Source organism: Pleurodeles waltl, chromosome 11 (assembly GCF_031143425.1).
Source record: "Pleurodeles waltl isolate 20211129_DDA chromosome 11, aPleWal1.hap1.20221129, whole genome shotgun sequence".
NCBI classification, from domain to species: Eukaryota; Metazoa; Chordata; class Amphibia; order Caudata; family Salamandridae; genus Pleurodeles; species Pleurodeles waltl.
Genome location: NC_090450.1, coordinates 212,399,524 through 212,426,670, shown reverse-complemented (window position 1 = coordinate 212,426,670; position 27,147 = coordinate 212,399,524). Strand labels below are relative to the sequence as shown.

Genomic DNA, 27,147 nt, shown 5'->3' with positions numbered 1-27,147 from the left:
AGGGACATCTTCAGTCTCCTCCTCCTGCAGAAAAGGAACATGTCATCTGAGGGCCAGGTTGTGCAACATGCAGCGTGCCACTACTATCTGGCAGACCTTCTTGGGTGAGTAGCACAGGGATCCACCTGTCAGATGGAGGCACCGGAACCTGGCCTTCAGGAGGCCAAAGGTCCTTTCAATGATCCTTCTGGTTTGCCCATGTGCCTAATTATAACGTTCTTCTGCCCTTGTCCTGACATTCCTCACAGGGGTCAGCAGCCATGATAGGTTTGGGTAACCAGAGTCACCTGCAAATATTGAGGGACAACATTTAGCCACACACTATCCTACATGGCCAACAGCATAGGCATACACCAGCATATACTTGGTGGGAACCAGAGCTCACCTATTAGCCACACCCTGTGCCTCTGTAGTTGGGACATCACATTTGGGATGCTGCTATTCCTCAGGACAAAGGCATAATGCACTGACCCAGGATACTTAGCATTGACGTGGGAGATGTACTGGTCCGCCAAGCACACCATCTGAACATTCATGGAGTGGAAACTCCTACGATTCCTGAACACCTGTTCATTCTGGCGGGGGTGGACAAATGCAATGTGTGTTCCGTTGATCACACCAATTATATTAAGAATATGTCCCATTACATAGAATGAGGCCTTCACAGTGACCAAATCCTCAACCTGGGGAATGCAATGTAGCTGCACGTGTGTTTTATCAGGGCAGACAACACTCTTGTCAGGACATATGAAAGCATTGGCTCTGACATTCCTGCTGCCAAGCCCACTTCTATTTGGAAAGAACCAGTTGCCAGGAAATGGAGAACTGATAGCACTTGCACAAGAGGAGGGGATCCCAGTGGGGTGACGGATAGCAGATACCAGGTCCAGATCCAATTGGGCACACAGCTATGTGATGGTGGCCCTGTCCAGTCTATAGGTGAGGATAATGTGCCTGTCCTCCAGTGTAGCCAAGTTCACAAGGGGTCTGTACACAGGGGTATTTCTCCATCTTCTATTCATCCTCAGCAGTAGGTATCTAAGGAACAAAAGAGTGATGAGGCTGTCACAAACTGAACAATGGAGCCACAGCATCGGTCCGCAATGTGCAATCATGTAATGGAACAGTGTAATTTGTGAAGTATGTGCCTATTTATCCTGTGACACAGCATCAATCCATAGGCCTGTTCCCCCTCCAGAAATGGCGTCTGCCTGTCCTGTGTGGAGGGACAGGTGGAAGTGAGGTAATGCCGCGGACGTTGTAGGCAGTCGGGAACCGCAGTGCAAGTCCTCATTGGTTATAATTGAGCCCTATGGGGAACAGTGGCCAATGGTGATCTACGCCGGCGGTGATAGTATGCACTGCCGCAGACGTGACCACCATGTTCTAAATCATTCCTCACTTGTTTCCTGACCTTCCATAGGAGAGGACCTACACTGCATGTGCGGCTGTGACCTGTGTCTAGAACTTACCACGGCCCGTGTGACGGGGGAAAGGGCCCCAGGTTTCACTTCGGAGGAGTTGGAGTGACTGGTGGATAGGGTCCTATCCCAGTACGCACTGCTGTATGGGCCTCCAGACCAACAGGTGAGGACACTGTGGGCACGGTGCATGTGGCATGAATGCATGGAGTTGTGTGTGTGAAGGCCTCGTGTAAGGGGGGTGGGTGGATGTCCTCTTGGCAGTATACACGTTGTGTGCTGGGCTCTGTGTGTGTGCCAATGGTGATGGAATTTGGTATGGTGGTCCATTTTTGTTACTGGCTGGAATGCTTGTCTAATGGTGTTCTCCTGTCTGTATTGCCTCTGCAGGTCAGCGCCCATCAAAAGAAGGGTATATAGCGTGACATCTCCAAGGAGGTGCAGACTCTGGGGGTCTATGGCAGGCGGAGCACCCACTGTCGCAAACGGTGGGAGGACCTGAGACGCTGGGCATTGAAGACCAGCTGGGGATGGCCTCCCAACAAGGAAGGGGTGCCCTTTGGACCCTGACCCCCCTGATGGCCCACATACTGGCAGTGGCCTATCCTGAGCTGGATGGGTGCTTAAGGGCATCACATCAGCCGCAAGGGGGTGAGTACAGTGGGTATCATGACAATTTACGGCTGGTGGGGTAGTATCTGGGTGGTGGTTGTGTGTCCTTGGGTGCCCCTAGGCCAGGCCAGACAAAGCAGTGTAGGTCCTCTGGTGGCTAAGGGTCTGAATGGGAAATACTGCTTACCTAGCTTGTTAGAACTCACTCCTGGGCAGATCTGCGTGGGTCCCAGGTGTGCTGAAGTTGGCGGTGTGTGCCCCTCCTCATTCCTTAGTAACTAGCCATTCCACTGGTAGTGTAATGCATAGTGTGTAGGCCTGTTCCCTGTGTGTGAGGGTGCTGTGCACGCCAACGGTGGTGTTGGTGCAGTCATTGACCCTGTGTATCCTTTGTCTCTCTCTCCTCCTTTCTTGTTTTGTCATACTGTCCTTATGTCCATTAGATTCATCTGGTGGAGGAGCAGAGGCATCTGTGACAGAGGGAGCTGCATCCTACAGGACCCTGGAGGCAGAGTCCACTGATGCTGAGGGCACCAGTGCGACGGAGGCCGAGCTAAGCACCACGGCGTGGACTGGAGGGGACAATACAGACTCAGATACCTCATCCGATGGGAGCTCGCTGGTGGTGGCAGAGACCTCTGTGACCACCCAGCTGCAGGTACATCCGCCACCCCAGTACCAGCACCTCCCTCCAGTAGCCCCTCAGCGAGTTGCCCGTGCCCGTTCACCCAGGAGGGTGGACCTCTCCTTTTCCCCAGGCACCTCAGGCCCTGCCCCAGTAAGCCCTTTTGCCCTGAGTGAGGAGGCTATTGACCTCCTGAGATCCATCTCTGTAGTGCAAACAACCATCCTGAATGCCATCCAGGGGCTGGCAGCCCAGATGCAGCAATCTAATGCATTTCTGGAGGGCATACACAGTGGATTGGCAGCCCAACAGAGATCGATCCAGGCTCTGTCCTCCTCTCTGTTGGCAACCATAGTCACTGTTTCAACTGTCCTCCCTCCAACCTCCACTTCCCAGTCCCAATCTCCTCAACCCCAACCCATCCTAAGCACCCAGCAAGATGAGCATGCACACAAGACAACACCCAAGAGTTCCACAGACAAACATAAGCACCACACTTCATCCCACAGGCACTCACACAAATATCATTCAGTTGCAGACACAACAACATCCACTATTTCCACTGTCTCCCCCTCCTCCTCCTCCACCTCCCACCCAGTTACGTCCACACTCACACCTGCATGCACTACATCAATATCCACTACCAGCATCATCGCAACACCAAGCACAACATACATGTCACTGGCAGACACCTCCGCAACATCCATGCACACCTCCCCTGTGTACTCTCCCAACATGTTTGTCCCCCTCTCCTAAAGTACACAAACCCAAGCACTCAGACACCCAACACCTTCACCCAAATCCAATTGCCATATACCTCCTACAACTACTCCCTCAACCTCTACTCCCATCCCTCCTCCCTCTTCCCACCCAACCGTCACTAAGAAGCTTTTCCTTCCCCAACTTGACCTCTTCCCTACCCCTCCCCGCCCCGTCCTGCATGTATGGGAAGAGTAGCAAGGACCCAGCCAAGCACCTCAGCCAAACATTCCACGGGCCCAGTGGTAGCACCACCTACTCGTGGTGGAAAGGATTTCAGGCCAACAATATTGAAGGTGAAGGAGCCTGCACCAGCCACAAAGAAGGAGAAGAAGCCTGCACCAGCCACAAAGAAGGGGAAGGAGCCTGCACCATCCACAAAGAAGAGAAGTCTGCACCAGCCACACAGAAGGGGAAGGAACATGCACCAGCCACAAAGAAGGGGAAGAAGCCTGCACCAGCCACAAAGAAGGGGAAGGAGCCTGCACCAACCACAAAGAAGGGGAGGGAGCCTGCACCAGCCACAAAGAAGGGGAGTCTGCACCAGCCACAAAGAAGGGGAGGAGCCTGCACCAGTCACAAAGAAGGGGAAGGAGCCTGCACCAACCACACAGAAGGAGAAGGAGCCTGCACCTGCCACAAAGAAGGGGAAGAAGCCTGCACCAGCCACAAAGAAGGGAAGGAGCCTGCACCAGCCACAAAGAAGGGGAAGGAGCCTGCGCCAGCCACATAGAAGAGGAAGGAGCCTGCACCATCCACAAAGAAGGGGAAGGAGCCTGCACCAGCAGCTGTCACAGAGCCCCCACTGCTAGCCATGGTTATGCAGCCATCAGAGAGTGTAGGGGCTGATCAGGAGCCTCCCACAACCACCACCACAGTGCAGCCATTAGAGGGTGCAGGGGCTGAGCAGGAGCCTCCCAGAACCACCCCCACAGTGCATCCATCGGAGGGTGCAGGGGTTGAGCAGGAGCTTTCCACAACCACCACCGCACAAAGACAGGGAAGAAAGACAAAGAGGCAGATTTACAAGCCCCTAGTCCCTCCTTGCACCACATTAGCATCAGTTTTTACGTTAATGTGGCGTTAGGAAGGCATTTTTACCGCACCGGATTTACAAAGTGGCATAATGCATGCATTGCCACACTTTTATACCTGCACCAGGCATAATGTGTAAAAGGGGGGGGTTCCAGCATTTGGAAGCCTACAAAAATGATGCAGTGAAATCTCTAAGATTTCCCTGCATCATTTTTGGCATAATTTTTAACGCCTGCACTGAGCAGGCGTTAAAATGACACAGCCATATTAAGCTATGGGCCTCCTTGCACTTTGCTCCACTAGCTGTGAAATGTTTGACGCTAGAGCAAAGCACCACAATAGCATCAAAAATGTTGATGCTATTGGCCTAACGTGCGCCATGATGCATTGTATTATAAATACAGTGCACCCATGGTGTTGTTATGTGGGACAGGGGCAACACAAGAAAACTGGCGCATCAGTGCTGATGAACCAGTTTCTTGTAAATCTGCCCCAAAGTATTTTGGGTAATCCTAAATTACTAGAACACTTGCCTAGAGATAGACATGACTCACTATACAGCTATAACACTATACAGCTGTAAGAACTCTAAAAACGAATATTTGAAGTAATAATAATGGGGTTTGCTGAAAAATAAGCATAGCATTTGCCAGTATTGAACGTTCATTCCAGCTTGCCTATGGAGCAAACAATGCAGATAAAATGTCTGTGCATTTTAGATCATTCTTTTTCAAAATAAGGTTTGTGTTGATGGTGTGTATGTAAATAAATTGAAAGTGATGAAAGCAAGCCCATATTATTTTTTGAAGCAAAGTACTCTGCAGTGTCACCCAAAGTGATGGAAACTAAAGTAAAGGGTTTTTCCAGTGAAAATCTTGCTTTGCATTGGAACGTAGCCCTTAAGTAAGGTGTTTCCATCCCTGCACTCCTGGTTTTTAATGCATATCCCTATCAACTAACATTAGTAGGTAGAGAGGGGGGTGGCTAACTGCCTAAGATGGCGGACACGCTCTAGTGAGGCTCCCGGGTCGGCCCTTGACAAATTTATTAACATTTTTGCCTAATCAAATTTCTGGCCCTGCCAGTGCTGCCACACTGAGAGCAGAGTGTGTGGTGGTCCTGGGGGGAGGGGGAGGGGGAGAGTTGAGAGCCACCAGGAACCCCGGGAAAATGACCAGGCCGTGGTGCTGCTGCTGAGTGTGATGTGGCCTGGACTGTGCACGGAGGAGGCAGAGGCCCTGGAAGACAAGGACTGAGGGTAGGGCTGCCGCAGGACGACTGCTGTCAGAGCTGTTGAGTGGTGGGGAATCCTGGTGGCTCCCCGGATCATACTGAGCCCCACCGGAGAACAGCCCAAATATTGTGGCTGCCAGAGTCCAGAGGTCAGTGGGAGCGGGCGAGCCGGAACACTGTGAAAGGCCCAGAGGCCCGCACCTCGCCTCTGTAGCCCCAAAAAAAAGAGGCCATAGAAGGTGTGCCACGAGCGCCGGGGAGACCGTGAGGTCCGGCGGCCATATTGGCAGTGAATGGCGGCATATTGTGGAGATTGAGCAGTGCCTGGACTCTCATATCGGGGGCCTGACCGTGTGCCCCTCTCTTCCTCTGTGAGCACTGAGCCAGCTGGGGGGAGCAAACGGCTGAAGCTGCCGGTTGCGGACCGGAGGTGGTTGACTGCAGTGGCTGATAGGCCCGTCCGAACTGCATGGATCCATCGCTGAATAAATTCCTGCGAGACCTGCTGAACTGTGTGTGAGGTTGCTCCAGGAGTGGGAGGAGAGCGGAGCGGCCCACACTGAATTACGTAGGCTGGACAAACACTAGTGGAAGGTCTACGCTCCATGCTGGCATGATACACCGGATAGTTCTTTAGCGGGAGCCCTGATGTGACCGCCTGAGGGCTCCCCTATCAGATACCTACCTGGCCCCAGTAAACGGGACATGGCCCACAGGACAACACATCGTAGCTGCGCCCCCATGGAGTTGCGTGACTGGGTACCCTGTGTGGAGAAGTACAACATGCCATTTAAAGGATGCGGCGTCTCTCTCTTACTGATACACTCGCTGTTGAACACTTCACAAGCCTGACCATGAACAGCTATGGGGAGAACGAAAACGAAGTTAGAAGCCCGACAATCCTAGGCGCCCTGCATCTTCACAAGGCTCGAGTCTCGATGTGCTGTGTGCCTCCCACTGCTGATGCACCGCCCCAGGACAAGTTAGACCTCATCCTGCAGGAAATTTGTGAGTCCCAACTCTCCATTGAACTGCAGATGGGAGCACTCGCCACCGATGTATCTTTCCTCAAGGAAGAACATCGTAAACCAGCAGGCAGGGTCAAAACTAGCGAAACCACGTTCTCTGTTTTGGAACCTGCTAACGAAATGCAAGCCACAAAAATCAATAATCTACTTCAGCAGGTGGAGCAGCTCTGTATCTTGGGTATGCCAGAGGGGACAGAGAGCCAATAGCCAACACAATATATAGAAAACTGGCTCTGTACAGTGGTAGCAGTGGTGGCACCAGAGGGTCTGTTGGATATATTTGTGGTTGAAAGAGCACATTGGGTTCCAACCAAAAAGTCAAACCCTGGAGCGCCACCCAGACCTACAGTGGCAAAAATCTTGAATTATAGAGACCACAATGCACTACTCAGGGCTGCCCAGGAGAAGTCCCCAATCCTAGTTAATAATGTAAAGGTTTCACTGTTTCCGGATTACACACTGTTGGTTAAACTAAGGCATGCTTCCTTCTACGTGGTTAAGCAAGATCTGAGAAAGGCTGGGCTCATTTATGTGCTGATGTTCCTGGCAAGACTCCGAATTCAACATGACAACAGGGTGATATTTTTTCACTCTTCAGAAGCGGCACGTGAATGGTTTGACCAAACCTTCCCAAATCTTGACTGGCGTGGAGACAGGTGTTAGAATTTCCCATGGCTCCAAAGGAGGCATGGTCACCCTTGTCCTCGCCCAGCTGCCAACCCGGGGTACCTGCGGACTGACACTCTCTTCACAGAAAGCCCTTATGGGTTGTGTGGAGACACTTTGATTGGCCTCACAGCTTCGTGCCCATGCTGATTGAGGGGGCTCCAGCACGTAACAGGATGGGGCACTGACTGATTCCGTGGGTAGCCTTGCCCTCTTCCCCTCTATCACTCCTCAGCTGGCTTTAGATCTTTAATTCTGAGATAGACCCGTGCTAAGTACTGTCACAACTCCCATACTGGTTCTACAAACATTCTTTGTTAATGAGGCACAGGGGGAGTGTGTCGTTGGCCCAATAATTCATAGTAGTACACTGCCATCCTCAAGGTTGAAAAGTTCACATGAGATTAGGCGGCTTGGGCAGGTGCGCATTGTGTTGTTTGGTCCAGGGCCCGACCTGAGCAGCTTCGTATAAAATGAAGCTTGGAAACGCAAATACTGGCTTACAACCCCCAAATGTGCATAGGCACTAATTTTTTGTTGTACAAGCTGCTGTTGTTACATACTAAGTTTGGTCAAATGGCCACACAGCGCTGGACCGAGAATTGGGCTGTTATACGTTTAAGGCAAGAGACAGATGCTCCTGATAAAGTAAGTGGACACGGAGCCGCACAAGGGTTTTCTTCCATTAATGGGACATTATATATCATATTATTCGGGCTCATGTGACCTCATACAAGATCCTGACCTGGAATATAAGGACACATTGCATAAGAGGCATAGAATACTAGTGCAAATGCATAGGAGACAGGCACAGATAGTCTTTGCGGGAGACACATTTACTGACACCTGTAGCGCAAAAGTTGCAGAGGAGGTGGAGAGGTCAACTCTTTCATACGTCTTACTTGGGCTATTCCCGGGGAGCTGCAATATGGCTTAAGATGAGAATTCCCTTTACGGCGTTAGAGGTGCGAATAGACACACAGGGCAGATATGTTTTCTTGAGGGGGTACACTGGATGGGGATCCTTTAGTACTGGGCTGTATAAACACACGTAATACGGATCAGGAGACCTACTGGGCACACCTAACAATGGTCCTGACTGACTGCCAGCAGTGCCCATGGGTGTTGGGGGGAGATTTCAATGCGATATTGGATACAAAACTTGGCCGCTCACATCCCCCGTTACCTGGGCACAGGCAGCATTCTGTCAAACGGCGTCCTTACAGCAGTGGGTGACGGGTTGGTCACTGGTGGATGCTTGGTGCGCTCGAAATGTGGGACACCTGGAGTACTCCTTTTATTCATACCCACACTGGCTACATACACTCATTGATAGATCCTTGTTATCCCCGCAGTTCCTGCCTGAGGTGGTGCATACAACCTACCTCGCGAAGACATTGTCTGATCATAACCCATTAGAGTTGACATTGCAGTGGGGTAAACTACTGACACCCATAGCCATATGGAGACTGCAACCCACCTACTTGGGAGATACCCTTTTTAGAGACTCGTTGGCACAAACTATAAATAATTACTTTGTGGAAATCATGGGAACAGCTACGTTGTTACTACATGAGTGGAAGGCTTTCAAGGAAGTGATTCATGGTGCCTCAATTGGCACACTGGTGGGTGCTCAGAATGAAGCTTTGGTGGCCCTTAAAAAAACTAAAATAAAATGCTCACTATAGAACAGGCAGTGGCAAGGAGGAGGTAGATCCAAAGGTACTACAGGAGGTGAGAGTGGGGCACACAGAAGGACTGGAACATCTGAGATTAGTTGACTATAATGCATATGTACAACGGACGCACACTGATGTTGACAAATTTTGTGCATTATTAGTTTGCCTTATATGCCTCCCGACCCCGGTAATGGGCATACACTCTCAAATGCAGAACTTGGTCACCACACAGCTAGACATTAGCAAGGCTTTTCAAATTTTTTATGCTGACCTTTATACAGCCCCTGCAGCCCCATCTGCAGCAACACTGATCAGCTACCTAGATAGGACAAACTTGCCTAAATTGTCGCCAGCAGAACAAGAAGCACTGGGTGCTAAATACACTATAGGAGAAATTAAGGGAGCCATTAGAGAGATGGCCTGCAATAAAACTCCAGGATCGGATGGACTCCCTGTTGAGTTCTACGAATCTTATATGCACAAGTTAGCCCCTCAGTTAGAAAAATTATATCCGGAGTTCCTACGAGTGGGATACTTACCCCCACAACGTGACAAGCCACTGTAACATCATTGTTGAAACCTGGCAAGCCCCACTTGAATTAACCTCTTACAGACCACTGACCCTTTTGAACACAGAGTGCAAAATCCTGAGTAACATTCTGGCGAGATGCCTGCTCCCTCACTTGCCCCATCTATTACATTCCAATCAGAATGGCTTTGTGCTGCGATGCAACACATGTTTGAGTATTCATCATCTCTATCATGTAATGGACAGCGCCCGCGTTCAGTATCCACATGGCGGCTGTGTATCTTTAGATATACGTCACGCATTTGACACATTGAGCTGGGAATTTATGCTTGCTACACTTACCTATTATGGGTACCAGACTCCTACATTAAATGGGTACGGTTACTATATTCTCCACCTACGGTGAGGGCAAAAACAGGGGTGGGCATTTCAGCACCATACAACACCGGTATATCAGTAACGAGTACATGAAGAATATATATCCATGAACACTCTAGGGCAGCTTAAAAGAAAGAAATTGTGAGATACAGCATACCTTTTGAGATTGCATGACTTTCCTCAAAATTAACAGCAAACATTCCTAATTCATAGTTACTCTCCGAGCACTTCTACCCTACCGTATAGTGCTCTAACGTTAAACCATGTGCTCATGGTAGAATAAAATCAATAGTATTAAAACAATGTGGCATAAGAGAACAGATAGGTCTTAAGGTTTAAATGAAATGTATTTAATTCAGTTACGCAGGAACGTCTAAAGCATTTCATGAGCTCTTAGAGGCAATTCTGTAAGCCTGATGTCAAATTGAACTGTGATTCTTGGCTTAGGGGAGGCAATGAAAATTTATCAATCAGTTCTCATCTTATGAACACATGGTATAAATATGGTCAGAAAAAGCCCTACAGTTGCTTGCACAACAGTAGGGTTTGAAAAGCAAGCCTCTGACCGAAGGTAAGGCCTCTACTGTGAGAGGCATAATGCCCCTTTAAGGACTTTGAAAACAATACGTTCCCTACCAATGTAGAGGTGATAGATCGAGATCCATTCAGGCTCCTATTGCCTTAAGACAATCCTTGAAACACAACTGATGTTGTGTTCTATCCACAATTAATCACATAATTAACTTGATGGTGTCTGCATAGGCATGGACTGAAAGTACAAAAGGACCAGAGAAGACCAACTAGAGAAGGTAGCATACATTTTTTAAAAGGTCACGCCTCAACTAATAGGTTTACTACTCAATAAGTAAGAAAGGGTGTAGCCACCCTTGTCCAAAATAGATCTGATATTAGTGAGGGAAACCAACTCCTCCTCAGCACCATGCATGGATCATAGGTGTGCCTGAGCGGGACTCAAAAACATACACTTCTCAGTAAAAGCAAAGAGTTGTGAGTTTACAAAACTCAGTGTCAACTTGGATGGCAAGGGAAGATGAAAAATAGACCTCAAATTGACCTTTATTAAATAATCTGTTCTTTTTGTAACAAATAAAACAATCATCAATGCCTGCCACCTCATTCTCTTTGTACTAAACCATTCCTTTTCCTCTTCACCTATTCATTTTCTTGATTCTTGCTTCAATCTGTGTCAAATCTCGACAGCTTAGTCACTGATTTGTAATGATCTTTTGGTCTAACTTTGCCCACATGTGCACTATGGATTGCTGTTTAACATAAATGCAGTTTTATGTACGAAGTACATTAAGCATTCGATCATCAAACCAAAATAGAAATACATTACATTGCAGTTGTATACAAGATAAAATCATATATTCCGTTTGAGTTGTTGGTTGTGGTATCTAAGGTGATCCAGGCTATTGGAGGGAATGTATTGAAATTAAAGGACTTTGGGTCTCATTTAGATCTTGACAGACATCATCTCAATGATGACAGATATCCCGTCCGCTGAAATTTAAAAACCCATTCTGTCCTATGGGATTTATATTTCAGCAGACGGAATATCCATCACAGTTGTGATGTAGTAACCTGTCTGCCGAGATCTAAATCAGACCTGTTGGAAGAACTAAAGTCCAAGAAGTGAAAAATGCAGGACGAGAGCTGTCAACACAGTGTTTGAATTGTTTTACACAAAGTGGAACAAGAGAAGAGCATCATTTTGCGTCAGGGATACCTCATTGAATAATATGGTCCAAAGCACATCTAGCATAGTAAAAGAAGGTATTATAGATGGTGGTGCCATTATATAACTACTTAGCTGAGATTCTAAAAAAACTGCTTTTAAATATTAATGTTGATTAGAGGATTCTCTGGTTTGGTATGTGGTGAAATCTCTAAAAGAAATTGTCTTACATGGTATTAGAGAATGAAATACTCATTAAAATTGAGATTTTACAGGATCCTAGTAAATGAGATTGGATATCACTTAATGATGTACATATTGTGGCTATATAACACGTTTAATTTTAGTATAATGAAAAATGATTGAATAAATGTAGTTTCAACCAGACCCTGATGACAGATATTGAATATTGTTTGTACTGATTCATAGTCTGTGGAATTCAGAAACAGTTGTGATTGGTTATTGCTCATCCCTAATGACCTTTAAGGTATAATCCAGATGGTGCTGTGGATCCAGTTAAGTTGCTTGGGTTCAAGAGTTTAGCTTAGCTTTCAGACCTGTACCCTTTTATTTAGATAGGCATGCTCTGTTTTATTATTCGTTCTTGGCTGTACTTGCAGTTAACGCATTTTATACGTTTTTTTTAAATTTTGTAATCAGTTGCCATTCGGTGAAAGCGTCATTATCAATAATGTGCGTCTTGGATTCTCATCATGTCTCTTTGTTTCAGGTTAGACCAAACCAGAATGTGAACATATCAGGCATTTTTTTATTGTTATTGCTGATCCAAATTTGTGCACACAATCTAACAGCTAGGTACATACCAAGATTAGGGTCTCTGCATGGACAATAACATGGGTCCCATAAAAACATTCTGTGAGACCAAGGTCAGTAGAGGGGGCTCCACCTAGGATATTCCATCCACACTGCACGTCTCTTTGCAGCAGACCTCAGCCTTTGTGTCTCTACAGTGGGCGCTTCTCATGGACATGGCTCGGGCAGATTAGGTTAATCACGCCTTGCTCACTTTAGGGTAGAAAGTATGTTTTAGAGAGAAATTTGTCTATAGATGCTTATTGCAAAATGTTGGGATTGTTCATATCCACACCGCTAATTGTCACAATCCTGATTTTGTCTCTTGTTATTATTCTAATCATTGCAGGTAATGTATTTTATCATGGATTGCAGTCTTTTCAATAAATGTATTGAAAATTATCCCCCATCTCCTTTCTTGCTTGTGTGTATAAGAAACTTATTGCTAACAAAAGAAAAGAGTACGATTCGTTCCATCATGATTTTTCCCTGAGAAAATCTCTAGAGTCTATGTGTAGGCTGTCAGAAATCAACTTTACTATCTGTGTTCTGGTGAGGTGCTGCTAGAAAGCCAGAAGGATTGAGGTGACTGACAGCTTCCAGCTGGTGTAGGAGTGACTCAGTCACCTACAAGCAGAGGTTTTGCACCCCCCTAATCCAGCAGTCTTGTAGAGATACAAGAGACCTTACGACAATGCCAATGTGTGTGTATCATTATATTCACAGAATGGGTAGTCCCGAACATTACAGAGGACTGATGAGCATTCCAGTATAGTTCCGAATAGAGGGCTGTAACGCTACATAAGTTACGGAGTTCATGGAAATTGTAAATAGTTTTTGGGCTGTGGAGATTGTGTCTTAAAATGAAGGTTAATGAGATAAAATGCTTAGGATCATGCTGGCTGTAGGGCTAGACAGATAGGCTGGGAAGTGTGAAGCTGATTGCTCTAAAAGTGTGTTTGTGTAAAGTGCAAAACCAGGATGTATCCTGAGGCGCTGTTAATGCTGAGTGTCTTGTACATCTAGGTCCCTATAATGTGTACAACTGCATAAGGACATTAGCATGTGCTCCTTACAAATGTCTATATCCCTGAATCAGTTCCTTCACAGTTTGGGAAAATGTTTACCTGAGAGGCTTATTTTTAACCAAATGTATGTAACCCAGACTCAGAAACATTACCTTGCTTGCAAATTAGCAGAGATTAAGAAAATATATTGGAATGCATAACTGTAAAATAAAGATGACCAACAGTGGTTCACGATTGGCCAGCTTTTCAGGATATCCTCATGTGATAAATGTATGTAAAAGTACTCCAAATGGAAATGAACTATATAGACATTGTTCTCTCTGAATACCAGGTAAGGATCCATCCCTTTGGAACCATAGATGCACTCTCCAGCTTTAACGCATGTGATTTTTCCGAATTTGGTTTGATCGTGTTGCTAACCAGACACATACTCCCCCTTCGTACCTGTCCACAGCAATTGCAACCAGCGTGAAAACAGAAGCAGATACCGACATCCCTTGCACAAGTCCACTCATTTTGCATACGGCATTGCTGAAGGGCCAACCTAGTAAAATAATGGATAAAACAAATTATTAGAAATAGACATAAAAGGCGGTTTCCAAATTAAACTATCAAATGTTATTTACGCATTGAAGGAGTACATAGGCATTTCACCAAAATAAAACAGTTTTGGATTGTCTTTAATACAAGATCCTAATTTTTTTTTTATTATTTTGCCCACAAAATAACTCACCAAGCGAGTGTTTTTAGTCCAAACAATTTGTCATTGAGGCCCTAATTGGGACTTCGGTGGACGGAAAAGGGCGTCTGCCAAAGTCCCGTGGTCAGGGTACGGCCAGTGCAGTCCCTTTCCCGTGGCCCCTACTACAAGTTTCCCGCTGGCCCAGTGGGAAACATCCCACAACATTGACGCTGGCTCATAATTAAGCCGGCGGCAATGTTGCGGTGCGTAGGGTGCACCAGCACCAATCCAGCTTTTCACTGTCTGCTTTAAGGTGTAATGGGGCTGGCTATGGGAGCATGGGCAGTGCAGGGTCCCCAAAGGAGCCCCTTGCATGTTATCTCCGCCAGCCTTTACATGGTGGCGCTGCCGGCATGTAAAAGCTGGCAGAGAGGGGGTCGTAATCCCCAGGGGAATGTAATCCAGTGGAGGAGAAGTGGCAGTGGTGGAGGTTGGACCGTGGCACAACCACCACGATCGTAATTGTTGATGTCGGACCATCACATTGGGGAATCCGTCATGTTTGTGATGGAGTATACCATCCGCCAAGTTCTAAATCAGGCCCTAAATCTGTAAGCTTCTGAAAAGAGCACACAGCTTGAGAAACTTTCTGCTAAATGTATGTGTGCTGATGAAAATAAATAGCAAAAAACCTTTAATTGATGGTATCTCAAAAATATTTAAGCAAAAACATATTCTCAAAAAAATAGTTTTGCTCAAAACCTCTAACTCCCCTTAACCCCTTGGGTGCCTGGGACATAACGGTTACGTCCTGGGCAGCACTGCTTGGGTGCCCAGGATGTAACCGTTATGTCCTGAACCCGGCCCTCTGGGGAAGCGTAGGGCCCTCCTCCACCCGCCCATGGGCAGGGATGGAAGGGGAATCGCTTCCTCTTCCACCTCAACCCCTGTTACATCTGACCTCCTAGCATGATCAGAAGATACATTTCTCTTCCGATTGGGGGGTGGCAAAGAGATATGAAAGGAAAGGAAAGGCCATTCCTTTCCTTTCATGTCTCTTTGAACATAACAATCGGGCTGCAGAAATGCCCACGAGAATCCACAAGACACGCAGGATATTTTTTCTTACATAATCAATAAAGAGGAGATTCTTTTTAGGCCATTTCTGCACTTCTTGGGGCAGATCGGCCTACTTTTCTGAGGCCAATCAGCCCACAAGGGAGGAAGAAACCACTAGACACCAGGGATTTTTTTTTTGTCAGTTTCACACCAGGGGAGCGACACGTTAGACAGGGGTCTCTCCCCTGGGGTGGCAAATTTATTTTATGCCATTCCTGCCCCCCTTGGGGGCAGATCAGCCTATTTCTATAAGGCTGACCTGCCTCTGGGGGGCAGAAACCACTTAGGCACCAGAGATTGGTGTGTGTGTGTGAGTGTTCATGTTTTCTTTGGGGAGGCAGCCTTGGGCAAGTGTTGCTCCCTATGGGGGTACATTACTGTTGGCCATTTTTGCCCCCCTTGGAGGAAGATCGGCCTATTTTTGTAGTGCCCATCTGCCCCCAAGGTGGACAGAAAGCCCACCAGAGACCAGGGAAGATTCTTTTTAAAAAAGAGGGTGGGGGTATGGCCATAGCCCCACCCCAAATAAATGGGAACAAAGTTGTGATGCCCACCAGTGGGCAGATGGGACAATTACCCCCAATCCACTAACTGAGGAGGCAGAACGCCTACTAGGTGCCAGGGAATTAAAACAAAATAGAGGTTTATTCCATTTGTGGTTTTAGAAAGTGCCACTTGCGTAGGTGGGTTTTCATGTTACTTTTGTAACTATGCAGTGCAGAGGTCATGCCCCCATGGATCAGAGTAGCCTTAATTGTTTTAAATCCTCTTTTGGGGTGGGCAGTGCACTGCAGGACAGGGCTACCACCTCCTATCCAATTCTCTTTCCTAAGGGTTATTACGTGTCGAGAGAGAGGTACCATCTATATGTGGTTTTAGAAAGTGCCACTTGCGTAGGTGGGTTTTCATGTTACTTTTTTAACTATGCAGTGCGAGAGGCCATGCCCCCATGGATCAGAGTAGCCTTCCTTGTTTTAAATCCTCTTTTGGGGTGGGCAGTGCACTGCAGGACAGTGCTACCACCTCCTATCCAGTTCTTTTTCCTAAGGGTTATTACGTGTCGAGAGGTACAATCTTTATGTAGACATAATTATCTCTCTCTTGAGTCTATGAAGGGGGAGGTCCAAAAGAGCTAATGCTGTCCCACTCATGCTCCCACCAAGAACATATTAGAAAAGAATTAAATTATAGAGGTAATAGAAAGACTATTATGCCTGCAAAACGTGCCTTCTCCCGCCAGACAGGGTTTTGTTCATATTACCTGTGATTCTGTAATCCCTTTACATTTGCTAGTTTCTACTTTCTTTGTTATCAGCGGTTTGTGATGCATTCAGTTGCTGAGTATAAAGAAAGCACGTCAGAACTTACATTTTATAAGTTATTACAGACATGTTCTGATGTCACAGCCGAGGTGAAAGGCAGGGCCGGTAATGAAGCATATTTGAAGCAGATATTTAATACAATGAAAACAGAACGTTGCTTTCGTTTTTTTTGCTCTATTTTAATAGCTCACAATGACAAGCAGAGAGAATATGTTTGTTTCTGCACTCCATAGATAAAGAACATTTTGAATATTATTTATGCAGGTTTCTATACATTCGGAGCTATTGCAGCTTTATTTAATTTTTTTTAACTGGCTTGCAGTAAACTGTTTCTAATCTCTGTGTGCAACAAGTATCTAACAGGTTTTTGATGTACCTAATTTTGCACTAGGGGTTCTATTTGAATTCTTCATGTTGCAAGCATGGTCGCTTTGTCATATGAAAGAGTTTGCACCAAGGTTTTAAGTGGTTTGTGGTAAAGATGATGATGTGACCAAGTATTATATGGGATAAAGTACCCTCTGGTGACCATGATAAGTATATTGCAAGGTTCCACAACCTTAAAAAGGAACTCGGCCATCAGCTTTGTTCCTCTCTATGTTCATGAAACTCCTCTGCGACTTTCAATATCCTTATATTGTACGGCTGTGGGTATATTTATGGATGGAGGAAGACTAGGGCAGCCGAACTGACATTGGCCGGGTTCTTCTCCAGCCATGTACATCATAGGAAACTAATATGCCTGAGAAGAATACTGCATTAAAAAAATCACATACTAATGTCCAAGTCTGTCCTACAACATTGGTCATTTATAAAGGGAAGAAAATCATGTACTCAATAGGTACTCAATAGGTAGAGTCTGTTCTTGAAACACAAAAAGTTTAAAAAGTCTTCCTAATCAAACCACAAATTCATTTTGGCATGTTGGACACCTTGTGAAACATTAAATATTTGCAAATTTTAGCATGTACCGATAGAGCATAAATGCATACTTAAAGCCTCATTACGAGGTTGGCTGCTGACCATTGACATGCCAGCCCCGTGGAGAGGAGACCTCTGCAGAGCTGCTGGTCTCCCCGCCAGGCCAATTACAAGATTTTCAGTGGGAGCTGTGTAACAACATAGGCCTCTGCTCATGGAGCCGAGGCCAATGCCGTTGCACAGTGGGTGCTCCTAGAAGACCATGATTGCATGGTACATCACAAGGACAGTTGAGCCAGAATGCCAGTTTAAAGACATTTTAGACTCCAAATAACAACAACTGTTTTCTTTAATGTTCAGTTACATTTAAGAAATGATGCTTAAAGTATGAGACATTTTTCCAGGCTACCAATTTGACCTTCAGTTTAGCTGTCTAAAGATGAACCAATGTCTGCTTTGGGCACGTAGTGAGCAAAATGGAAGAATACACATAACATGTGTGTTATTTGATTAGAGCAGATCATTCAGCAGTAACAAATTTTTAATCCCGAATGATTTTGAACTGGGAGTTGTTGTTTATAGAAACGCCATTGCCTAAACTTCCCCCACCACAAAAATGTTTCCATCTTTTTGTTGGTGACCCTGTGCCCTATTAAACGTGAGATAAAAATTCTATATCACTTCAGATGTGACAACTATGGTACTATTCTCTATTTCATCTTTTGTTACAAACACATTCTTTCATTCGACAACCATCTTGGACCTGGAATTCTCAGTTCTCTGTGTTATTCCTCATTCAGTGGTAAATAACTCCCAGATGTAGATGCAGGATAAGATACAGAATCATAGATTCTGACCCTCTGGTGTTCCCGCACCTAAATCCTCATGACTTTGTAATGTACAACAATCAGAGACGGATAACACAGCCAGCTAAGGCCAGTGTAAAGGCACACCATAGTAATCAAAGAATACATGTATTAATAGAAAGTAAGAAAAGATATAGGCCCTCATTACAACCCTGGCGGTCAAAGACCACCAGGGCTGTTTCGTCGGAAGCACCGCCAACAGGCTGGCGGTGCTTTCCTTGGAATTACGGCAGCGGTCGCACCGCCGGGACCGGCGGTTTCCCACCACTTTGGTCCCGGCGGTTTCCTGCCACTTTGGTCCCGGCAGTTTCCCGCCACTTTGGTCCCGGCGGTAGTAATCCCCAAGGGCTGGCTGGCGGGAGTCCCCCTCCCGCCAGCCCTGAACCGCCATGAAAAGGCTGGCAGAAAGGGGAGTTGCAGGCCCCCCTGCCAAGGCCCCATGGCACTTTTCACTCTCTGCATAGTAGACAGTGAAAAGCGTGACGGGTGCAACTGCACCCGTCGCACCGCCACAACACCGCCGGCTCCATTTGGAGCCAGCTCCCGTGTTGCGGCTGACATCCCCCTTGAGCTGGGGATCTCGAAATGGGCACCGCTGGAGTGCGGCCGCATTGGGGGCCGCGCAGCGGAAACAACTTGACGGGCGGCGCTTCTCGCCCGCCAAAGTTGTAATGAGGGCCATAGAATATATATGGAAAGGAGCAGACAATTCATGGGGGGGTGAATAAAAGTCAAACATTGCATTGTCATCAATAAAGTGAAGCAAAGGGAGGGTGGTAGGAAGAATGTAAACAACTGTTTGAAGGAGATGCTTTGAGGACATCATTGATTGTGCTGTTAGAAGAAGCGTGTCAGGTGTAATTGTTATGTAGGAAGTGCATTGGTCAGTTCTCTAGCATGTGCACCTTTTTGTGGCATCCCTTCAAAGTCACTTGGTTGCCGTGAATCAAGAGATGGCATCTTGCAATTTCCTTGATCCATTGATGCACTGTGAAACTGACTATAGGATGGCTGTTACTATGTAGCCACATAGGCTAATAGTATAATGGTGATCCTAGGATTTTACACTAGTGCCTCCTCAGCCGCAATAGGCTGTGATCAAAATCACAGTAAGGCGCATGGAGGGTCCACCAAAAATCCTACCATCTCTAATCCTGTGAGCAGTTTAGATTTTAGGAAGTACTTACAATAGGACTGTTGTAAATATGTTCCAGGAATCCACTCTGCTGTAGTTATAAAGCATATTTTTTCCAGTAGAGATTTACAAATAGCATCACTACACAGAAAAACTAGTTCACATGAAATACTTGATCAGTGGGATGATTCAAAAAAATTGGAAGGGTAGCCCTGTCTAGAGTAAATGAGGAACATGTCAATTTCCAGAGAAGGCCTATTGACATCAAGTCCATCTGATAGTTTGGCTAAAATAAGTCAGGTTATCAGAAACAGTTTTTTATAGAGAATAATGTATTGCCGTTACATAAGATCAGTAGGAATTGCATTAAGTTATTTCTAGCTCCAAAAGCCCAGATCACACTCTCCCCCTCATTATTTGACAACCTGCTTGCTTTTCTTTTATAAAGTATAATTTTTCACTTTCACTAGCAACATTATGTCCCATCTAGTAGAGGTGAATTATTTCAGTCCTACTGACTGTAGAGACAAGAAGGCAAACAACTAATTACATAAGATTTATCTCTGGACCCTCCTCTATCTTAACTGACAAGCTTAACAAAGGGAATTTATTTCCAAAACTGTAGGAAAGTCCATAGTCCTTGTAGGCCAATGAGCCACAAATGATACTTTCAATCATCAGGTCCAGCTGCACCCATTTGCGAGCTGGGAAGCAAGTGGACAATTGAGCTGGACTAAATTCTCAGCAAGGGTGAGATATGCTACCATCTGGTGATGCAAGAGTGGAATTTAGATGTCAGAATGCAGCACATTTCACTGATAGATTAGTAAGAGGAGCAAAATCATGCGGTTGTTCACATTCTGCACTTGCAGACAAAGGAAGGAACATAGTAGTGAAAGCACAAAGACAAATAATTAAATGTGTGAGCCAAAAGGTGGGTGGGGCATGAAAATTCCTGTGAACACAGAATGGTCAAAATTATGCTATGTCTGCTGGCTCTGTTTCACACCAAATGGTTCAAAGTGACATGGTATGTATAAATAGACTATTGCTTGTCTGCCATGTCAATGAGAACTCCAAGGTGGTAAAAGTGTTCCTCAATTAAGATGTTTTATTGATTCAAATCTTTTATATTTCACTTAAGCCCATCTGTGTTAACTTAATGGGATGAACGTCCACTACCTCCACATCAGACATGTCATCCTTGCCAATTTTTCATTGTTCCCGTTTTTTTCTATGGACTGTTCATTTTTGGTAGAGTTTGTGTGCCCCATATAATCTAGTGTTCCCTGAAACCACGGAACTGGTGCCTCTCAGGGCACTATTGGGTGCATTTTACTAATGTTTCGCAAAGTTGATGTGCTGCCTTGTGTGAAAAGGAGAGAGCAGAAAGGCACCATGTCTACTAAGATATGGTGCAATTTTATTCCCTTCTAGTGCTGGTGTACTGTGTGCTGCCTAGTGCTAATGCAGGCACCCTTGTGCCATGCTGTAAGGGTGCCTGCATTACAGACAGGATTGTTTTAGTTCAAGAAGAGATACCTTTTCCTCCTTCTTAGAGCATAGGATCAGAGAGCAGCTGCAGTTCCTAAGTTGTTCTGGAAGTCAGTGCACTAGTTTCTTCCTTGTTACACCAGAACTCACTCCCAATGTCCCAGGAACTGGATTTGGCACCACTTGGCAAGTCAGGACTCTCAGCAAGTCTTTGATGCCCCCTGAGTCTTCTTAAGAGAGGCAAGCTCAGTCCAAGCCCTTGGATAACCTTTGGAAGCAGGATATAGAAAGCCAAGCCCAGTCCTTTCACTCCCAGGATAGAAGCAGTAAGCAGCAGGCTAGAACAACAAAGCAACAGGCAGAGTGGCAGTCCCTCACACAGCATCAAGCCCTTCTTCCTGGCAGAATTTACTCAGTTCAGAAGGATTCTAACTATGTGGTGTCAGTGGTCCAGTACTTATACCCATTTTTGTCTTTGAAGTAGGCAAACTTCAAAGAAAAGTCTTTATAGCGCACAGGACCCTGCCTTTTCCTGCCCTGGTCCCGGTCACACTCCTGAAGATTGGAGGCTGTTTTGTGTGAGGACTGGCACAGCCCTATTCAGGTGCAAGTGCCAGCTTCTCCCACCACTGTAGCTCAGGAAGACCCATCCCATCATGTTGTGAAGGCACACCTCAGCTCCCTTTGTATGACTGTCTGGAGTAAATGCACAAACAGCCCAACTGTCATCCTGACCCAGACGTGTATTCAGCAGACAGGCAGAGGCACAGAATGGTTAAGCAAGAAAATGCCCACTTTATAAAACTAGAATTTTCAAACTAACAGTTCAAAAACAAACTTTACCAAAAGATGTATTTTTAAATTTTGTGTTCAGAGACCCCAAACTCCACAACTCTATCTGCTCCCAATGGGAAATTATACTTACAAGATATTTCAAGGCAATCCCCACATGTTACACCTGGCATCCTTGGTGTGGTCTCCCCTGTCTTCTTTTTTTCCCTCTGCTTCCCATGGTTTGACAGTGTGCTGAAAAGCAAGTGCTCCCTGTGTAAAATGTATATGTAATTGGCTTTTCCATGACTGACTGACACATATGATTTACTAGTAAGTCCCTAGTAAATGCTGCTAGTGGGCCTGCAGCAGTGATTGTGCCACCCACATGTGTAGCTCTGTAAACGTGGCTCAGACCTGCCACTGCAGTGTCTGTGTGTGCAGTTTTAAACTGCCAATTCGACCTGACAAGCGCACTCACTTGCCAGGCCACAACCTTCCCTGTTTATACATGTAAGGCACCCCTAAGGTAGGCCCTAGGTAGCCTCCTGAGCAGGGTGCAGTGTATGTTAAAGGTGGGACATGTACTGATGTGTTTTACATGTCCTAACTGTGAAATATAGCCAAATTAGATTTTCACTGTTGCAAGGCCTATCTCTCTTATAGGTTAACATGGGGGCTGCCTTTGAATATCATTAACGAGCATTTTCCCTTTGAGAGCAGATAGTGATGTGGAGTTTGGGGTCACTGAACTTACACTTTAAAAATACATCTTTTGGTAAAGTTGTTTTTTAAATTGTCTGTTTGAAAATGCCACTTTTAGAAAGTGGGCATTTTCTTGCTTAAACCATTCTGTGACTCTGCCTACTTGTGTATTCTCTGTCTGGGGCTGGAATGGAGGGAGGAGAGGTCACTTACACCTAAATGGCCTGTGCCTGCCCTCACTCAATGCAATCTCCAACCCCCTAGTGTGAGTCTGGTGCCAAGCCTGGGTAAGGCAGGTTCTTGTGAACAACAAAGACTTTCCTTTGAAGTTTGTCTACTTCAAAGGCAGAAAGGACTGTAAGTAGTGGACCCAAAGCCCCAGATATTCAGATTACTTCTGGAACTAAGAGGATCCTCTGCCAAGGAGAAGAGCTGGAAGGGGAGTACTGCCCTTTGCCTGTGACTCTGCTTTGCTGAGTTGGCCTACAGTTGCTGCTTCTTTTGAAAGATGATAAAGACTGGACTTTGTGGTGTATTCTTCCTTGTGACGAATCTCCAAGGGCTTGGACTGAGATCGCCTCCTGTTTTGAAGTCTCAGGGCCATCAAAGACTTCCCCTGCCAGCACCTGGACTCTCTGCTGAGACTCTTACCCTGCCAAGTGGTGCCCTATCCAGTCTCTGGGCCCTTGAAAGGTGAAGCTGGTAGAAAAAGGCCTGAAATCCACGCACAGGAAGCCGTGTGGGGAAAAGTTAGACGCCCCACCTGCAAAGCGGCTGTAAAAATGATGCACCACCCACCTTGTGGCTTAAATCGATGCACCACCTGCTTCACGGCTGGGAAATCAACACATTACTTGCATCACAGCTGGAGAAACAACGCAACACTCGCTTGCAGCTGCTGAAAATGACACATGCCCCACACAGAGTTGTTTTCAAATACCGTGCATCCGGGTTTCTCACGCATCGTTGCTGGGCTTCAAAATCATCATTAATCTATGTGGATCCGAGGTGCCGTGTCCGGAAATCGACACATCATTCTCTTACAGAAGAGAAAAACGACACATAGACTACCTGAACGGAGAAGAAACTACACACGGCCTCACTTGCAAGTAAGGAATCGACCCATCGCTGGCTTTTTCGATGCATGCTCGCCTGTGCAGCTTTATTTTTTACGCAAACCAGGTACTTTGTGTAACAACTCTTTCATTGTTTTCCATGGAGTACGACTCTTATTATTTTAAAAAGTCATATCTTGTCTTCTGTATGTTGGAGTTTTAGAGTTTTGGTCTTGTTTGTGTAGATAAATAATGCCTATTTTTCTAAACTGCTGTGGTGTCCATTTTGTAGTGATTTCACTGTATTACTGTGTGTTGTTACAAATACTTTACACATTGCATTGGAGGTAAGATTGACTGCTTGTGCCAAGCTACCAAGGGGGTGAGCAGAGGTTATCTACGTGTGTATCTCCATTGCCCTAAATAGAGTGAGGATCCCTGCTTGGACAGAGTGCAAACTGACTGCCAACCAGAGACCCCTATTTCTAAAATTGGTGATCAGCGGTGAGGATAGAACTTGTATTTGTACTTGACATACAGTGAATAAGTGTAGACTACTGTTTCCAGTGCAGACCATTACATAACTACATACTACTTGTTTTTGCTTTTTCTCCTTTTGGACTTTCTCTGCATCCATTTTTTGTGAGTTTTTTTTTTACTTCTCTTGGGAACTCTGTTCTTTTTGGAACTTTGAATCCTATCAACATGTCTCAATTTGGCGATGCACCAGCTGTGTCTACAAAGGCTATTTTGAGTTGGAGAAACTGAAGGAGCACGCAGTGGGTCAACTGAAGCAGTTCTGTACGGATCTTATCTGCCCATTCAAGAGCTCTTCCAGGAAAGAGGATTGCAAAAGGCATTGAGGGCCTGGGTGGCAACCAAGGAGACTTTGAGGCACACAGAGGAGGAGGAGGGTGAGGAGGTGCAGAGTAACCCAGGTGGTGTAGTGGATGTACCTGTTCTGCCTGGGGGGATGGTCTCCAGGGCAGGTAGCAGTGTGTCATCCAAGGGTCTGACTCCAGAGGAGTTGCAGGACAAACAGGCAGAGAGTGTGCACCTGTTTGAGTTAGAGAAGCCTAAGATGGAGAGGGATATGGATATGGAGGAGAAGAGGCTGGCCATTGAAGAGGGGATGATGCTCTTGGCTCATGAGCTCAGTTTAAGGGAGCCAGTCTAGTAGAGATGGTGGCAACAGTACCTCAGCAGATTGAAAGGAGGGTACACACTCCAAAAGACATAGTTCAGGATTACAAGAGGGAGGATGACATCTATCTGTGGTTTAAGGGGTATGAGCGAGCTCTCCACATTAACGTGGCCCCTGAAGAACATTGGGGGGCAGGTCTGCAAAGCACTTTGAGGTAGAGGAAAGGGACACTCTGACGTCCTTAGGGGATACTCAGGGACTCAATTACTCTATTATGAAGGACGCCCTACTCACAGTATATGGTCTGACTACTGAGCAGGGTCAGGAAAAGTTTAGGTCCTATAAGAAGAAGGATTCCCAAACTTGGTTGGAGTGTGTAGACTCTTTGTGCAGGTCACTGGATGGTTGAGTGAAGGGCAGTAAGGTAACAACGTATGAGGAGATGTACAATTTGATTGCTTGGGAGCACTTGTATAGTTCTTGTTTTCCAGAGCTGCACCAGCATCTAATTGACAGCATGACAGCAAGATGACATACCCCTGCTCAGGAAGCAGACTGGTGGAAAAGCACCAGGGTCCAGAAGAGGGATGGGGAAGACCATTCAAAGGGTGGGCAGGGTCCCCATTAGAAAAGGTGTGGGGGGGTAAGGGCAAACAGGGGGATTTTTCTAAAGGGCCCCACCCTAGTTCCCAGGGTAAAGATTTGCAGCCCCCAGTTGAAAAGAAACCATGGGTCTCTACAGGGGAAACCTACAGAGAAGTATCCCCACAAATGTTATGCATTTGACCAGGTGGGTCTTGTGAGGGGGATCTCATATGTCCCAAGTGGACACTGGCACCCACTGGTGCTCAGTCACAGGGTTTGTCCAGTGTAGTGCTTTGAGAGGAGTTGGTTCCAGGTGTGTGGGAGCCAGCTGAGATGACCTTTGTCTCACTAGGGGACAGTGAGATGGTCTAGAGAGCCCTTGCACCTGAAAACACTAAAATGTACAGGCAGTGGGTGACCATCAATGGACAGAGGGTGGAGGCTCTAAGAGACACAGGAGCCATTGTGACTACTGTGAGCAGTCAACTGGTGCCTGAGGAGCTGGTAGTTCCCCATGCACTTCACCAGGTAGTTGCAGTAGACTACTCAGAGTGCCTGTACAGAGTGGCAAAGGTTCCTTTTAAATGGGGTGGTGGTTTCTGGTGCCATGAGAGTAGCTATGAGTGCAACCATGCCTGCAGACTGTATGCTTGGCAATGACAGGAGGATTCCCCTTGGAAAGAGGTGGAACACAATTCTCACTTGGAGATGTTGGGTCTGCCTGGGTGGGTGTGTGTGTCCACCCAGTCAATGGCAGCCTCTTCAGCTTGATCAGGAGGGCCTGGAGCCTGAAAGAGTGGCCCAGGTGTCTGCCAGCCGGAGGAAGGGCAAAGAGCATAGGAAAATCGCCCCAGAATTTCCCACAGTCCGGCAGGAAGCTGAACCTGAGGGCAATTAATTGGAGCCTACAGGGGAACTGGTGGCTGAAATAGGGGAGGTCTCTGAGCTGACTCAGTGGCAGCAGGAAGGGGGACCCACCAGGGAAGCATTCTGTGAGGCACAAAAGACATGCCCTAATCTAGTGGGTTTGCAGCAGCAGGCAGCAGACCGGGCGTCTGGTTCATATGTGATTTATAGGGAGGATGGCTCCTATACAGCGAGTTTAAGGTTGCTGAGCCTAGGGCAGCCCATGTGCTGGTGCTACCCCAGTGCTTCAGAGCCTTTCTACTGGGTTTGGCTCATGATATGCCTTTAGCTGGACATTTGTGGCAGGACAAGACCTTTGAATGGCTTGTCACCCACTTTTGGTGGCCCCAAATGCGCAGGCACTAAGATGCACACTGTAGGTCTTGCCAAACTTGTCAAGAAAGTGGCAATAGTGGGGGAAATTGTAAGGCTCTCCTCCAACCTTTTTCTGTGGTTAGCATCCCCTTTGAAAGGGTGGGTATTGACTTTGTGAGGCCTCTGGATCCCTAGACAGACATGGGCAACAGGTTTATCCTGGTCTTGGTGAACCATGCCACCAGAACCCAGAAGCCATTCCTTTAAGGTCAATCACTGCCCCTGTGGTGGGACGTGCATTGATGGGGGATTTTACCCATATGGGGTTCCCCAAGGAGGTGGTATCTGATATTGGTATCAAATTCATATCTACCTACATGAAGTCTCTGTGGAAGGAGTGTGGGGCAACCTACAAGTTTACCACTCCTTACCATCCCCAAGGAAACAGTCTGGGTGAGAGACTCAACTGCACCTTGAAGGGCATGATCATGGCCCTGTCAGAGCCCTTGGGGCGATAGTGAGACGTCCTCTTGCCATACCTTCTTTTCGCTTACAGGGAGGGGCCACAAAAGGGTCTTGGATTTAGCCCTTTTGAGTTCTTGTATGACCACCCTGTCAGGGG

General features: G+C 46.5%; 1 protein-coding gene across 1 annotated transcript in view; it reads right to left on the bottom strand.

Moving 5' to 3' along the window:
- Positions 1–27,147, bottom strand: part of LOC138266596 (neuropeptide FF receptor 1-like) — a 590,764-nt gene that overhangs the window by 40,345 nt on the left and 523,272 nt on the right. The window contains exon 3 of the mRNA XM_069215432.1: positions 13,950–14,049. Within this exon, the coding sequence (XP_069071533.1) occupies positions 13,950–14,049 (100 nt within the window). The remainder of the gene's footprint in view (positions 1–13,949; positions 14,050–27,147) is intronic.